General features: G+C 39.2%; 1 protein-coding gene across 7 annotated transcripts in view; it reads left to right on the plus strand.

Annotated features, from left to right (window-relative positions):
- NDEL1 (nudE neurodevelopment protein 1 like 1) overlaps positions 1-16,079 on the plus strand; it is an 83,350-nt gene that overhangs the window by 53,286 nt on the left and 13,985 nt on the right. For 6 of the 7 annotated variants that reach the window (XM_024979908.2, XM_005220339.5, NM_001191246.5 and 3 more), the window contains 3 exons: positions 1,710-1,883; positions 7,473-7,564; positions 13,449-13,600. In XM_024979908.2, the coding sequence (XP_024835676.1) occupies positions 1,710-1,883; positions 7,473-7,564; positions 13,449-13,600 (418 nt within the window). Of the gene's footprint in view, positions 1-1,709; positions 1,884-7,472; positions 7,565-13,448; positions 13,601-13,894; positions 14,403-16,079 lie in introns of those variants that run through there. The other variant, XM_005220342.5, reaches the window with a different exon arrangement.

Here is a 16,079-nt window from a genome sequence, read left to right on the forward strand (position 1 = left end):
TTTTGGTTGTGTGGTCTTAGTTCCCCAGCCAGGGATTGAACCCCAGCCCTTGATGGTGAAAGTGAGGAATCCTAACAACTGGACTACCAGGGAATTCCCAATATCACACTGTTTGGTTTGTTTTTTTAAAGTTTTTAAAATTTTACTTATTGTTTTAAACTTTTTATTTTGGACTGAGGTTTAGCTAAATAACAATGTGATAGTTTCAGATGAACAGCAAAGGGACTCAGCCATACAATACATATATCCATTTTCCCCCAAACCCGCCTCCCATCCAGGCTGCCACATAACACTGAGCGAAGTTCCATGTACTCTACAGTAGGTTATTGTTGATTATCCTTTTTAAATATAGCAGTGTGTACATGTCCATCTCAAACTTCTTGTCTAATATCACCTTGCTTTTAATTTGTAGTTTTTTGGTTGGTACTTGTGAAAACTGTTTATCTGTTTATTGGGTCTTTTAAAAATTCTTTTTTCAGGAATTCTCTGGCAGTCCAGTGGTTAGGACTCAGGTCTCACTGCTAGGGGCCTAGGTTTAATCCCAGGTCAGGGAACTAAGATCCCACAAACTGTGCAGCCAACAAAAACTTTTTTAATGACTTCCTTTTTTTTGGGGGGGGGAGCTTTATTCATTTGAAGAACTTCTCATAATTTATATAATGTATAAAATAATAACTTTATTCTAAAATTTACAATTATGGTTAAAAGTAACATAAAATTTATCATCTTAATGATTTTTAAGGGTACAAGTCAGTAATGTTAACTATATTCACATTGTTTTGTAGAGCTCTAGAGTTTTTTTGTCTTGTAGTATTGAAACTCTTTGCCTATTGGACAACAAATCCCCATTTCTCCCTTCCCGAGCCCTGACAACCGCAGTTCTACTTTCTGTTGTTATGTGTGACTACAGTAGTCCCCCCTTATCTGTGGTTTTGCTTTCCACGGTTTCAGTAACCCATGGTCAGCTGCAGTCTGCAAATATTAAGTGGAAAATTCCAGAAATAAGCGATTCCTAACTTTTAAATTGTGCACCATTCTGAGTAACAGGGTGATGTTTTTTGCTGTCTCGTTCAGTGCATTATCCGCTGGGGGTCTTGGAACATACCCTCCTCAGATAAGGGAGAACTGCTACATTTTAGATGCCTTATATATGTGGAATCATACAGTTAGCAAGTATTCTTGATATTGGTCAGTTGCATTACAGGAAAAGAGAACATTAATTTTGGGTTAAAAATTCAATATTTGAAAACCAGAAAGCAGTTTGCAACTATTTTGACTACTTCCTTTCTAAAACAAAATATTTCATAGGAAAATGAGTAAAAGAATGTCAACCCATTAAAAATGACAAAATTGCTCTTCATTGATCTTGTAATAATCCCCAAACTACATCATCATTTCAAAATAAATGCAAATAAGTTGGTAAAGAATATTTATATTTGTGTTGTATCTGTTCACTGTGAGTTCTGCTTCAGACTCTGCCTTATTTTTGCATAAAGGCAGAATAATTGTTATAGAATTTTAAAATTCTAAATGACCATTTAGACAATAGGGTTGTCATTTTTATTCCCTTGGAAGTAAAAATTATTAAATATGAAAATCATTTTTGAGAAGTAATTTAGGAAGAATGTCTTCATGGCATCTCAGATGTAACTTTCCTTGATGTATTTGCTCCCTCTAGTGAATATTGCTACCTTTGCAACATTTTACAGATTTAAGGCAAGAACTAGCTGTTCGGGAAAGACAACAGGAAGTAACTAGAAAATCAGCTCCTAGTTCTCCAACGCTGGACTGCGAAAAGATGGATTCTGCTGTCCAAGCATCACTTTCTTTGCCAGCTACCCCTGTTGGCAAAGGAACAGAGAACAATTTTCCTTCACCGAAAGGTTTGTAATGTCTTTTCTTTCTGAACCTATGGCTGATTATCAACTAAGAGGCTTTGCTGATGAAGCAGGGGTTGCTAAGGTTTAAGCAGTCTTTTTAGTTTAAAGGTTGGTTTAGTGTAGCTCTTTGTGAAACAGAAGGAATTGTTCTCCTAGACCACTCACTCATACATAGGAACCAGTGAAGTGAGAGCTACATTTGAGATAAGAACAGCTTAATAAATTGAAATTTTATTTATTTATTTTTAAATTTTATTATTATTATTTTTTAAAATTTTATTTTATTTTTAAACTTTACAATATTGTATTAGTTTTGCCAAATATTGAAATGAATCCGCCACAGGTATACCTGTATTCCCCATCCTGAACCCTCCTCCCTCCTCCCTCCCCATACCCTCCCTCTGGGTCGTCCCAGTGCACCAGCCCCAAGCATCCAGTATCGTGCATCGAACCTGGACTGGCGACTCATTTCATACATGATATTATACATGTTTCAATGCCATTCTCCCAAATCTCCCCACCCTCTCCCTCTCCCACAGAAAATTGAAATTTTAAAAAGTTGAAGATCTTAAGGAAATTTGTTTTGATTATAGCAGTAACACGTGTTCATGTAGAAAAATATAAAAATATAAACAAGAGAAAAAGAAAATAAAATTATCTGCAATCTTAGTGCTTAAAGTCAACTATTATTAACACTGAATTTTTTTCTATTGTGTGTACTTTTTTGTGTTCATGCCACTTTGTTACAAGTTTGGGGATCATATTTAAATGCAGTTTTATTTCTGGCCCCTGCCACTGAACATATCATGGGAGACTAGAAGCCTTTATACATGAAAAGTGCAGAGACTCATTGAGTTACCATTCAGGCTCATCTAAGTTGGCTTGGATGGGCATGTCCATTCTATGACATGCCTCAGTAGCTGCCATATTCACAGGTGAGATACTATTCATAGGTGAATAGTGCATAAAAATATTCCTTTTGCCATCAGTCAAGGTGTTTTTTAAAATCCAGATAAAGCAAAAAAAAGGATTAAGTAGCCACTAGATAGAATGTTAAGAATGGAACCCTGAAACTCTTGAGATTTATTTAGTTTTTGCAGCTTGCAGATCATATTTCAGCTACTTCCACTACACTGTACTTTCTTCTTACCCTGTTTTAAAATACAGGATTTTATCTTTCAGAATGATATGAAGTAATTTCAGTTAGTACAGTTAGCCCTCCGTATCTCCATATTTGTGCTATCCAATACAGTAGCCACTCAAGTGTGACTATTTAAATTTTTATTAATTTAAATGAATTAAAATTTTAAACTTGAGTTTCTAATTGTGTTGGCCATACTTCAAGTGCTCAGAAGCCCTTGAATAGATAATTCACCCTTTTTTTGTCTTTTTATGAGGGTGAGGTGAGGTAAGGTATGTAAAAGTTCTGTGTAATTTTGTTGCTGATTGCAGCAGTATGTGTGGAGTTTGCTGCTGAGAATACAGAGTAAGCAGTATATAGATTACAGCAGGCATCAGAAGCTGTCACTTTTCAGAATGGCTGCTTGTATATTTGAGGACCTTAGAATTAGTGGCATATGAGAATTAGCATTTAAGATCTTTTTTTTTTTTAATGTTACTAATTAGAATTATGCAGATAAGTTCTGAAAATTCTTCAGCTAAGCACTAATTGGAATTATCTGGAGCCTCAAGGGGGTGTCACTAGGACACAGAGCTTGCTGTGGCACAGAAGGAAGATATTTCAAGCCTAAGGCAAGAATATTTGTCCAGAGAGACACATTTTTAGATTGGAACTGATGGCATAAACTTTCGCTGGCCTAAAAGCTGCTGTTCCATCGGAAGGAAGTTGGCACACAGACAGTGAGAAGCCGAAGGTTAGAGAAATCAGTGGCAGGATTGAAGAGCTGATCTCTATGAAGTGGTCTGGCTGTAATTGCATTTCATTGATAAAATGCCTGTTTCCAAAAAACATTTAAAACAACTTTCCATAAAAGTACAGATTTAATAATACTGAAAATGTAAAATTCGAGTAGAATAGGAACAAGATCCAGAAATCCCTGCCAAGGAAAGTATAGCACTTTGTATCACATTTGGTACCTGTTAAGTGCCATGTATTACTCAGGATGCAGGGAGGAGGGTGGTTAGACAAAGTTGTGACCTTTGGGACTTCCGTGGCGGTCCAGTGACTGAGACTCTGTGCTTCCACTGCAGAAGTACAGGTTTAATCTCTGGTTGGGGAAGTTTCATGTACTGCATAGTGTGGCCAAAAATAAATAAATGTCACATTGGGAGATATATGTAAGAGAAAGGATATATATCTGTACCCAGCAAGGTTACAAGCGCTCTTGCAGGCTGATGAAAGAAAATACAACCCAGTAGGAAAAAGTGCAGAAGATAAAACAGATGACTTCCAAAAAAAGAGATTTAAATGACTCTTGGATTAAGGAGACAAAAGTTAAAGTGACTAACAAGTTGGACGCAAAAAAAAAAAAGATCTCTGATATTATTGCGAGCACTACCATACGGACCATTATATCTACTACTGCGGGCAGGAATCCTTCAGAAGAAATGGAGTGGCCATCATGGTCAACAAAAGAGTCCGAAATGCAGTACTTGGATGTAATCTCAAAAACGACAGAATGATCTCTGTTCGTTTCCAAGGCAAACCATTCAGTATCACAGTAATCCAAGTCTATGCCCCAACCAGTAATGCTGAAGAAGCTGAAGTTGAATGGTTCTATGAAGACCTACAAGACCTTTTAGAACTAACACCCAAAAAAGATGTCCTTTTCATTATAGGGGACTGAAATGCAAAAGTAGGAATTCAAGAAACACCTGGAGTAACAGGCAGATTTGGCCTTGGAATACGGAATGAAGCAGGGCAAAGACTAATAGAGTTTTGCCAAGAAAATGCACTGGTCATAGCAAACACCCTCTTCCAACAACACAAGAGAAGACTCTACACATGGACATCACCAGATGGACAACACCGAAATCAGATTGATTATATTCTTTGCAGCCAAAGATGGAGAAGCTCTATACAGTCAGCAAAAACAAGACCAGGAACTGACTGTGGCTCAGACCATGAACTCCTTATTGCCAAATTCAGACTTGAATTGAAGAAAGTAGGGAAAACCACTAGACCATTCAGATATGACCTAAACCAAATCCCTTATGATTATACAGTGGAGGTGAGAAATAGATTTAAGGGCCTAGATCTGATAGATAGAGTGCCTGATGAACTATGGAATGAGGTTCGTGACATTGTACAGGAGACAGGGATCAAGACCATCCCCATGGAAAAGAAATGCAAAAAAGCAAAATGGCTGTCTGGGGAGGCCTTACAAATAGCTGTGAAAAGAAGAGAAGCGAAAAGCAAAGGAGAAAAGGAAGGATATAAACATCTGAATACAGAGTTCCAAAGAATAGCAAGGAGAGATAAGAAAGCCTTCTTCAGCGATCAGTGCAAAGAAATAGAGGAAAACAACAGAATGGGAAAGACTAGAGATCTCTTCAAGAAAATCAGAGATACCAAAGGAACATTTCATGCAAAGATGGGCTCGATAAAGGACAGAAATGGTATGGACCTAACAGAAGCAGAAGATAGTAAGAAGAGATGGCAAGAATACACAGAAGAACTGTACAAAAAAGATCTTCATGACCCAGATAATCACGATGGTGTGATCACTGACCTAGAGCCAGACATCCTGGAATGTGAAGTCAAGTGGGCCTTAGAAAGCATCACTATGAACAAAGCTAGTGGAGGTGATGGAATTCCAGTTGAGCTATTCCAAATCCTGAAAGATGATGCTGTGAAAGTGCTGCACTCAATATGCCAGCAAATTTGGAAAACTCGGCAGTGGCCACAGGACTGGAAAAGGTCAGTTTTCATTCCAATCCCAAAGAAAGGCAATGCCAAAGAATGCTAAAACTACCGCACAGTTGCACTCATCTCACACGCTAGTCAAGTAATGCTCAAAATTCTCCAAGCCAGGCTTCAGCAATACGTGAACCGTGAATTTCCTGATGTTCAAGCTGGTTTTAGAAAAGGCAGAGGAACCAGAGATCAAATTGCCAACATCCGCTGGATCATGGAAAAAGCAAGAGAGTTCCAGAAAAATATCTATTTATGCTTTATTGACTATGCCAAAGCCTTTGACTGTGTGGATCACAATAAACTGGAAAATTCTGAAAGAGATGGGAATACCAGAGCACCTGACCTGCCTCTTGAGAAATCTGTATGCAGGTCAGGAAGCAACAGTTAGAACTGGACATGGAACAACAGACTGGTTCCAAATAGGGAAAGGAGTACATCAAGGCTGTATATTGTCACCCTGCTTATTTAACTTATATGCAGAATACATCATGAGAAACCTGGACTGGAAGAAACACAAGCTAGAATCAAGATTGCCGGGAGAAATATCAATAACTTCAGATATGCAGATGACACCACCCTTATGGCAGAAAGTGAAGACGAACTCAAAAGCCTCTTGATGAAAGTGAAAGTGGAGAGTGAAAAAGTTGGCTTAAAGCTCAACATTCAGAAAATGAAGATCATGACATCCGGTCCCATCACTTCATGGGAAATAGATGGGGAAACAGTAGAAACAGTGTCAGACTTTATTTTTCTGGGCTCCAAAATCACTGCAGATGGTGACTGCAGCCATGAAAAAAAAAAGACGCTTACTCCTTGGAAGGAAAGTTATGATCAACCTAGACAGCATATTCAAAAGCAGAGACATTACTTTGCCAACAAAGGTTTGTCTAGTCAAGGCTATGGTTTTTCCAGTGGATATGTATGGATGTGAGAGTTGGACTGTGAGGAAGGCTGAGTGCTGAAGAATTGATGCTTTTGAACTGTGGTGTTGGAGAAGACTCTCGAGAGTCCCTTGGACTGCAAGGTGATCCAACCAGTCCATTCTGAAGGAGATCAGCCCTGGGATTTCTTTGGAAGGAATGATGCTAAAGCTGAAACTCCAGTACTTTCTGCCACCTCATGCGAAGAGTTGACTCATTGGAAAAGACTCTGATGCTGGGAGGGATTGGAGGCAGGAGGAGAAGGGGACGACAGAGGATGAGATAGCTGGATGGCATCACTGACTCGATGGATGTGAGTCTGAGTGAACTCTGGGAGTTGGTGATGGACAGGGAGGCCTGGCTTGCTGCGATTTGTGGGGTCGCAAAGAGTCAGACACGACTGAGCGTCTGATCTGATCTGATCGGACCATATGGACTGCTAATATTGACACAACCTAGAGAGCACTTTAGTAGGATATTAAGGTGAAAACTTGGGCATGTTCTCTGACTCAGCAGTTCTATTTTTAAGAACCTTTTCTCTAGAAATACTTGTTTAGATATTTTAAGGTTATATGTCCATTTAGCATTGTTTATAATAATGAAAAATTGGATATAACCTAAATATCTTTTGGAAAATGGTTAAACGTATTTGTGATATCTCCACTTTATACTATATCCACAGTTTACAATATTATATTGATTTTTCATTGAGTGTATACTGCTTTGTAAACTGAAACAAAACCCAAATGTAAAGGAAGTTGCCAGAGTAATCACTCGCCTTTTACCTTTCTCTAGCTATACCAAATGGTTTTGGTACCAGTCCACTGACTCCTTCAGCTAGGATATCGGCACTGAACATCGTGGGGGATCTCTTACGGAAAGTAGGGGTAAGCATTTCATTATTTATCACTAGGTGTTTCAGCTGCCAAGGTACTGAATTGTTTCTTACCTTGAAGTGAGGGTGAGGTAAAGGCTGTAATTAAGCTTAGAAGCAAGAGCATCCATTGACCACCTGAGACTAGTTCAGATAACACCTCTGGGCTCAGCCTTTCAAGTGCCTCTGCAGGAGGTCGCTGTACTGAACTCCCAAGTCCCTGCTGGGCCTTTGTCATGCTCCCTCTGGGTGTCTCTAAAGCATTGACTCCTCCCACATTCTCTGAAGGCCTGCTGTGTGTCTTATCCCTCCCTCTAATTCTGTTCTGTGCTTTGCCTGCTGTCCTCCTGGTTATCACCTGGCTTTCTCTTCAGAGGACTCTTGCATTAGCTCATGGCATGACTTTTCTGCTTTTGGTCACCACCTTATTGCTGCCTGGCCATCTCCACTCCAGTGCCATCTCCTTGGCTCTAACCTTGGGTTCCAGAACATTTCGGCTTTTGGAATATTAAACCTGGTTTTCTACTTAGTTTTTTACATTGTATAATATCTACTCTTTGACCTTACTGAGAGTAGTAGTTTGTTGTGATTTTTTTTTTTTAAGTCATCTCTTGCTTTCTTTCACTTGGTTCCTACTTATCTATGATCCATAGGTTACTTTCTCTGTCACTCTGGACTCCTGGTCTCTTTGGTCATAGGGGAGACCTGCAGGTTGGATTAGTCGAGCAACTGGACTTCTTTCTTGCATCAAGATCATTGGAAACATTTATGTAACCTGGTAGATTTTTAAGCCACTATAAACTTAGAATTTCTAGTATTAGTTTCCTGGTTCCCTTAGTGACTTATTTCTGTGATCAATAATCTACCCCTGAAACTTCCAGTTCTCCACTGCCCTTTCACTTATTTGTGTGTGTGACTCTGAAGAAAGCGGAAATTATATTCTACTTTATATAAAGAAGAAACGGGAGGCCAAGATATGAGATCCTATGTTTACCTTTTATGGCTCATAAAATTATTTTCTGACCATCAATAACTGCATTTTAAAGTTGCTGTAACAAGTCGTGCACACATCATTCATACAGCACATAGAATAATCTTCCTTCACTCCTACCATAATCTTTTTTTTAGACCTATTTGTTGTAAAAACTGTGTTGTAATAGTTTAACCTATTTGTTATAACCTATAATTTGAAATAATATACTTGCTTTTCAGTGTCTTATCGACTTTAAGAAAAAAGATAACTCTACTCCTCCTAATTTTTAAATTTTTCTTGGTTATTTTTGTAACTCTATTTAAATAAAGTGTCCGTTCTTGACTCTCCATTAGTAGTGCTGAGAATTAGTCAGCAGCACCTACAGTATTATGCCCACCTGTGTGTTATTTCCTGCAGAATCATAGAGGAGGAGCTAGGCTCTAGGGCCATTTTACTTATAGTACTCAACAGATGCTTTGGGCATTTTATTCTTTACCTGTTATTTTACTCAGAAGCATATTATTAATAGATTTTTTTTCCTGTGTGTGTGTCATAGCTGACATGTATGCCTTTTTAACATTTTTTAAAATTGGCCATCTTTTTATTATTTTCACTGCAAAACAGTTTTTACCAAATTACAATAAAAAGAAAAAAGCTCTTGAAATCCTGTCATTTCAACAGATTAAGCCATTTTCATTTTTAAAAATTGCACTCAGCGTTTGTATGCATATATAACTTGTGTATCAGTGTATCAGATATTTTTGTTCATGGTTCTTAACATTTCTGATTACTTTTTTTTTTTTCACTGTGGAGAGAAGAAACATACACTTTCTTTGCTGTAAGTTGTATCTTCCGGCTTCTTATTCACACCGTTTGCTGAGTGCTCTGATGTGCTTCTAGGGTGGCAGCATGCTGTCATCCTCGGATTTCTCTTCATTATACTCGTAGGTTAGTTCTGCCTACTTATTCCTGGACCTCTGTTGTCATCTTTCTTTTGTTCCCTGTTTTGCTTTAGTACCTCAAGTAATTTATTCATAAATGGTGCATGAAAGTTGAACTCGGAGTCCTTGCATTGTTTACCCGTTCAGCAGACAGTTTGTCTTTTAAGGTGTCATTAGAATTTCTGCCATTCTCCACCGGCCCCTGCATACTTTTATGAATGTGTCATCCCCTGCTTCTTTGTCCTGTTTTGCCACTGACTTCACCTGGAAGCCCCGTCCCCCTCTGACATCCTCTTCCACTGAGAAATCAAGGCTGTCTACTTACGCTGTGTTCTCTTCACTTTCCTTCCTTTAGTACTCTCCTCTTACTACTCTGTTCCTCCTTTGTGTCTCAGTGGTGAAAGTATCACATTCCTGCTCACGGCTAATTTTGTCCCTCTGTGCTTTGCATCTCATTGCCTTGTCATCTTTATATCTCCTGTATCTTCAACCTTTTCCTGTATATTTTAATATTTATATGCAGTGTTTATGTATACCATATTACGTAATATAAATATATATATCAGTTCAGTTCAGTTGCTCAGTGGTGTCCGACTCTTTGTGAGCCCATGGACTGCAGCACGCTAGGCCTCCCTGTCCATCACCAACTCCTGGAGCTTGCTCAAACTCATGTCCATCGAGTCAGTGATGCCATCCAGCCATCTCATCCTCTGTTGTCCTCTTCTCCTGCCTTCAATCTTTCCCAGCGTTGGGGTCTTTTCCAGCGAGTCAGTTCTTCGCATCAGGTGACCAAAATATTGGAGCTTCAGCTGTCATTGTTTCCACTGTTTCCCCATCTATTTGCCATGAAGTGATGGCCCCAGATGCTATGATCTTATTTTTTCAAATGTTGAGTTTTAAGCCAGCTTTTTCACTCTCCTCTTTCACTTTCATCAAGAGGCTCTTTAGTTCCTCTTTGCTTTCGGCCATAAGGGTGTTGTCATCTGGGTATCTGAGGTTATTGATATTTCTCCTGACAGTGTTGATTCCAGGTTGTGCTTCATCCTGCCTGGCATTTCACATGATGTACACTGCATATAAGCTAAATAAGCTGGATGACAATATACAGCCTTGATGTAGTTCTTTGCCAATTTGGAACCAGTCTGTTGTTCCATGTCCGGTTTTAACTGTTACTTCTTGGCCTGCATATAGATTTCTGAGCAGGTAGGTAAGGTGATCTGGTACTCCCATCTCTTTAAATATTCTTCACAGGAGGCTTTGGTGTAGTCAATAAAGCAGAAGTAGATGTTTTTCTGGAACTCTCTTGCTTTTCCTGTGATCCAGCGGATGTTGGCAATTTGATTTCTGTTTCCTGTGTGTAATGTGTAATATGTGCTGGATGAAGCACAAGCTGGAATCAAAATTGCCAGGAGAAATATCAATAACCTCAGATACGCAGAAAGTGAAGAAGAACTAAAAAGCCTCTTAATGAAAGTGAAAGAGGAGTGTGAACAAGCTGGCTGGAAACAGTGGCTGACTTTATTTTTTTGGGCTCCAAAATCACTGCAGATGGTGACTGCAGCCATGAAATTAAAAGACGCTTACTCCTTGGAAGGAAAGTTATGACCAACCTAGACAGCATAGTAAAAAGCAGAGACATTACTTTGCCAACAAAGGTCTGTCTAGTCAAGGCTATGGTTTTTCCAGTAGTCATGTATGGATGTGAGAGTTGGACTATAAAGAAAGCTGAGCACAGAAGAATTGATGCTTCTGAACTGTGGTGTTGGAGAAGACTCTTGAGAGTCCCTTGGACTGCAAGGAGATCCAACCAGTCCATCCTAAAGGAAATCAATCCTGAATATTCATTGGAAGGACTGATGCTGAGTCTGAAGCTCCAATACTTTGGCCACCTAATGCAAAGAACTGACTCACTGGAAAAGACCCTGATGCTGGGAAAGATTGAAGGAGGGAGAAGGGGACGACAGAGGATGAGATGGTTGGATGGCATCACTGACTCAATGGACATGAGTTGGAGTAAACTCTGGGAGTTGGTGATGGACAGGGAGGCCTGGCGTGCTGCGGTTCATGGGGTTGCAAAGAGTTGGACACGATTGAGTGACTGAAGTGAACTGAACTGAATGTGTGATATATAAATGTTAGATATACATACTTTATATCTAATGTTTATATATCTAACATTTATATATTACACATTATACAATTTTTTTAACCTTAAAAGCAAAAATAAAAGCAGTTATTCTTTCCTTCTACCCTGGGTCTCTTTTTAACTTTCAGTTTGTCTCTTTCCTTCCCAGCCAAGCTTTTGAAAGCTCATTTCCGATGTATTTATTGTTAGTATTTGTGACGGCATACTTGCTCCCCAGCTAACCTCGTCTGGGCTCTTGTTTCCTGCTCACTCCGCTCAAATTGCTCATTGATGATCTCAGCGCTGTCAAATCCAGTGGATGCTGCTCTGTCCTCCTTCTACTTGAAATGTTCAGTACTGACTTTTTCTTGAAATGCCTACTTTCCTCTGCTCTTCTGATGATGTGTCATGTCTGCCTCGCGTCTTCCTGCCCATTCCTCTGTCATCTTGTTGCCCTTTCATCTGCCTGCCCTTTCAGTATTGACTTTACTCAGAGTAGTTCTGACCTTAATTTTCTGATTATCTCCTTCACAGCCATGATTTCATCTCCTACTTGGTGTGGATATTGTTTTAAATCTGATTTCTAGGCTATTGTTTTTGAGTGCCAGGCCCAGTACTTGTATTAGGTTGTCTCACTGATGCCTCAGATACAACTTGTACCTATTATATGATAGATCCTCATCTAATATATGAATGAATGTTTTGAATATAGGAAATTAATGGCTCTCAATTTTTACTGTGTATGTATCTGTTTAATAAGATGTGGAAAAAATGCTTATTTAGAGCTTATCCAACCTCTTTTCCTTCTTTTGGTATTTTACTGAGTCATGGTGCTGCTGTTTTAGGAAAGGAGAAGAGAAGGAAGTTTCAGTCTGTTTTTGTCGCTGTTTCTTAATAGCTCTTATTGAAATTATGGGAGGAGGGTTCTCAGGGTGAAGTATGTTAGCTGTGGATTTAATTTACCAGTGCATTCCAAATCCCTTAGTGTCAAGGATAATAGGATTGGAGTGTTTTTTTTTTTTTGGAGTGTTCTTTGCCCTTTTTTTCCCTCATGGATTATAATCCTCTTCCTTCTCTCTCTTTTTTTGCAAGGAGAGGGGTTTGATTTGGCAAAATGGTTGTGGGAAGGGGGAGTTGGTGATACTTGTGTGTGATGGAAATTGATGAAAAACTTCTCTTCGTGTCATCTGTTGGTTTGTAGAGGCTGCCACTGGCCAGGTGTTGTGGTGACAGGTGCTAAGCAGGCACTCAGTTTAGAGGTAAATGCTAAAGGGCTGGCGTCACTTTCAAATGAATTATTTAATTATAGGCAGAGGGTATAGACGTTTTACAGTGTGCTCTCAGAAGCAGAATAGAATTTAACTTCACATGAGGCGTTGTAAATGCTCTTATCCATTCTGATACACTAGAAACTAACGTGAAGCCCTAAAGAAAGAATTGGCCACTTTAAAAAGTCCTCAATTGATGTTTCTGCGTTTTTTTGTAACGTTTGCTTCCAAAACATATGCACACACCCAACCAGCCAACTAACAGTCCAGAGGTCAGAGGGAAAACAGTGGATTAGGGCCAAGGGACCTGGGATCCATCTCTATCTACTGTGCCACATTTCTTTTAGTTGTAAGGTGAGAATTATATCTGTATCCCTCAATAATACCGAAGGATAAATATTCTGAGTTCATTAGAAAGGGAGCCAGCGTGAATATCCCCTCTTCCTACTAGAAATTGATAATGGCTTAAAAAGCCATCATTACCAACTGAGAGAATAAAGTTTGAGTCTTGAAATAGAAATGGTTTGAAATGCAGATTTTTATGTGCAGCTACTATTTTGACAACCTAATCATTCCTTCTTCCTTTTTAGGCTTTAGAATCCAAATTAGCAGCTTGCAGGAATTTTGCAAAGGACCAAGCATCACGAAAATCCTATATTTCAGGGAATGTTAACTGTGGGGTGATGAATAGCAATGGCACGAAGTTCTCTCGATCAGGGCACACGTCTTTCTTTGACAAAGGGTAAGTTTTGGAAATTCTACATGTTAATTTTTGGGTTCATGAAGTTACATATTATTGAGTGAGTTTATTGAACTTCAAAAAGATAAACTCAGTTTGATGAATCTACCTGAATCTACCTGAATGAAGTGTTATCATTCAGATCTTTGGGGATGTGAAGTCTGTTATGTCTTCTAGTCCCCATGGAGTCTGTTGCCCTGGGAACCATGACTCTGAAGCTTCTGTCCTGGGAAGCAGACTTGTGAAAGGCAGCCAGGGATTAAAGATGAATGTGATATGGTCCTTGTGTTTTCTCAGGGTGCTTGCAGGATGGTAGACTATCTTGGCAAATATTTGCTAAGAGTAGAAGAGAACATGGTGATCACGTTATGTGTGAACTCTTCAACAAACCTACTGTCTGAAGATTTTAGAGAAAATATAAGACCACTGGATCAAGTAGAGTTGAGGACATAAAAAGTTTTGTAGGATGTGAAGATATTTTGGGGGGAATTGAGAATTAAAAAATTGTCATAAGATTAAAGCAGCAATACATTATTAATACAAAAAAATTTTTGGTGCAGAAAATATATAAAGTAAAAATACGTGTCATCTGTTTTCACACTATTTTTGCATCTTTACAGTTATTCATGTATTCATCTATACAGTTAAGCACGTAAAATCATCTTATGCATCTGCTCTGCTTTTAAAAACTTAGGAGATACCTTAAATACTGCTCGCAACATGCCTATGGTGACTGATACTGCCAGTAGCTTTCCGTGTCAGTACATATTGTTCTGCTTCAATTAAAGGAAAAAAAAAAAGAAAACCACAAAACGCTGCGTGGTTATATTGTTGTATGGGTGTGCCTTGGTCTAGGTAACTGGTTAGAGCCTGTGGTCTGGAATGCTGACCTTGTGACTTAAGGTGGCTGGCAGTGGAATTAGCAGCTGAGGCACCAGTGGTCTGTGTCTCTGCTTTGAGTTAGAGGGGCCATAGGTTCTTGTTCTGTGAAAACAATATAGAAATCTTCATAGTTACCTAAAGGAACTTATATTTTCTGCTTTCCTCAGTGACGGTGGTACATTTGTAGAGAACCTGATTTTTTTTAAAATTTATTTTATATTGGACTATGGCCGATTAACAATGTTGTGATAGTTTTAGGTGGACAGCAAAGGGACTGCACCATACATATACATACGTCCATTCTCCCCCAATGGAGAACCTGATTTGATACGTAGTCCACTCTGTAAGGAGAAGGCAATGGCACCCCACTCCAGTACTCTTGCCTAGAAAATCCCATGGATGGAGGAGCTTGGTTAAGCTGCAATCCATGGGGTAGCGAAGAGTTGGACACGACTGAGCTACTTCACTTTCACTTTTCACTTTCATGCATTGGAGAAGGAAATGGCAACCCACTCCAGTGTTCTTGCCTGGAGAATCCCAGGGATGGGGGAGCCTGGTGGGCTGCCGTCTATGGGGTCGCACAGAGTTGGACACAACTGAAGTGACTTAGCAGCAGCAACAACAGCAGCAGCCACTCTGTAAAGCTTTTTGTTGTTCGTCCTTGTGGAGTGGAGTATTCTGGTTTCTCTCTCTCCCTCAAGAATTCTACCTCAAAGTACGTGTATTTCATTAGGGAACATATTCTCAAATAATATATAAATCAGGGCTTTCTTTATACACATTTCATTAAAAGCCCATTCTAAAATATCAACATATAAATCAGAATTTTATTCTAACCATTGGGGCTCCCCAGTGGTGGTAGGAATAAAATTAATATTCCTTAGGTTTAGGAGTTTCAGGCAACCTTGAGGAGTGCCATTTTTCTACTATAATGGTACGTGTGAAATAAAAAGGTAGATATATTTACATTACAGGTGGCATTTCCCCAGAACAATACAGGGAAAGTTTAAGGAAGTCTTCATGAGGGTTGGAAGTAGTGCCTAATGATTTTTCCTGGAGCTTATGACTATTTCCAAACAGTAGTTATTTGTCTGTCTGGAATATTTCTTAATGGGCCGTGGGCCCCATGTGATGTGAGAACAGGCAAAACTGTAAATAGATTGGTCCGGCAGATGCCTTTGCAAAAAAAGAGTCCTTAGAGCAGTCATGACGAAGGAGGCATGATATCATCAGTTCAGGCTCACCATTCTGTCTTCTTACCAGGGCAGTGATTGCCCAGAGAAGAACCCAGTCTAGGCAGATGGCAGAGGATTCAGGGTCACCTGAAACCAGGAGGGGCCCTGGGCACTGTGACAGAGCCCCTGAAGATCCTAGGTGTAGGATAGGCTTTATGTCCTGAACTGAACCTGGAAATATGCTTCTTGATAGAAATAGTTACAGATGGTGTTTAGAATTGTGGAGGACCTGATTAAATAGTACAGATTTTTAATTTTACTCTATTAACAATAAATATTTTTTGTGGTCTGGCCTTTTCTTAAGTGTTAGTTTGTGTAGTAAATAGATGGTATATGCACACTCAGATGTGAACCTGTTATTGCTT

The sequence above is a fragment of the Bos taurus genome, chromosome 19 (assembly GCF_002263795.3).
Source record: "Bos taurus isolate L1 Dominette 01449 registration number 42190680 breed Hereford chromosome 19, ARS-UCD2.0, whole genome shotgun sequence".
Classification (NCBI taxonomy): Eukaryota; Metazoa; Chordata; class Mammalia; order Artiodactyla; family Bovidae; genus Bos; species Bos taurus.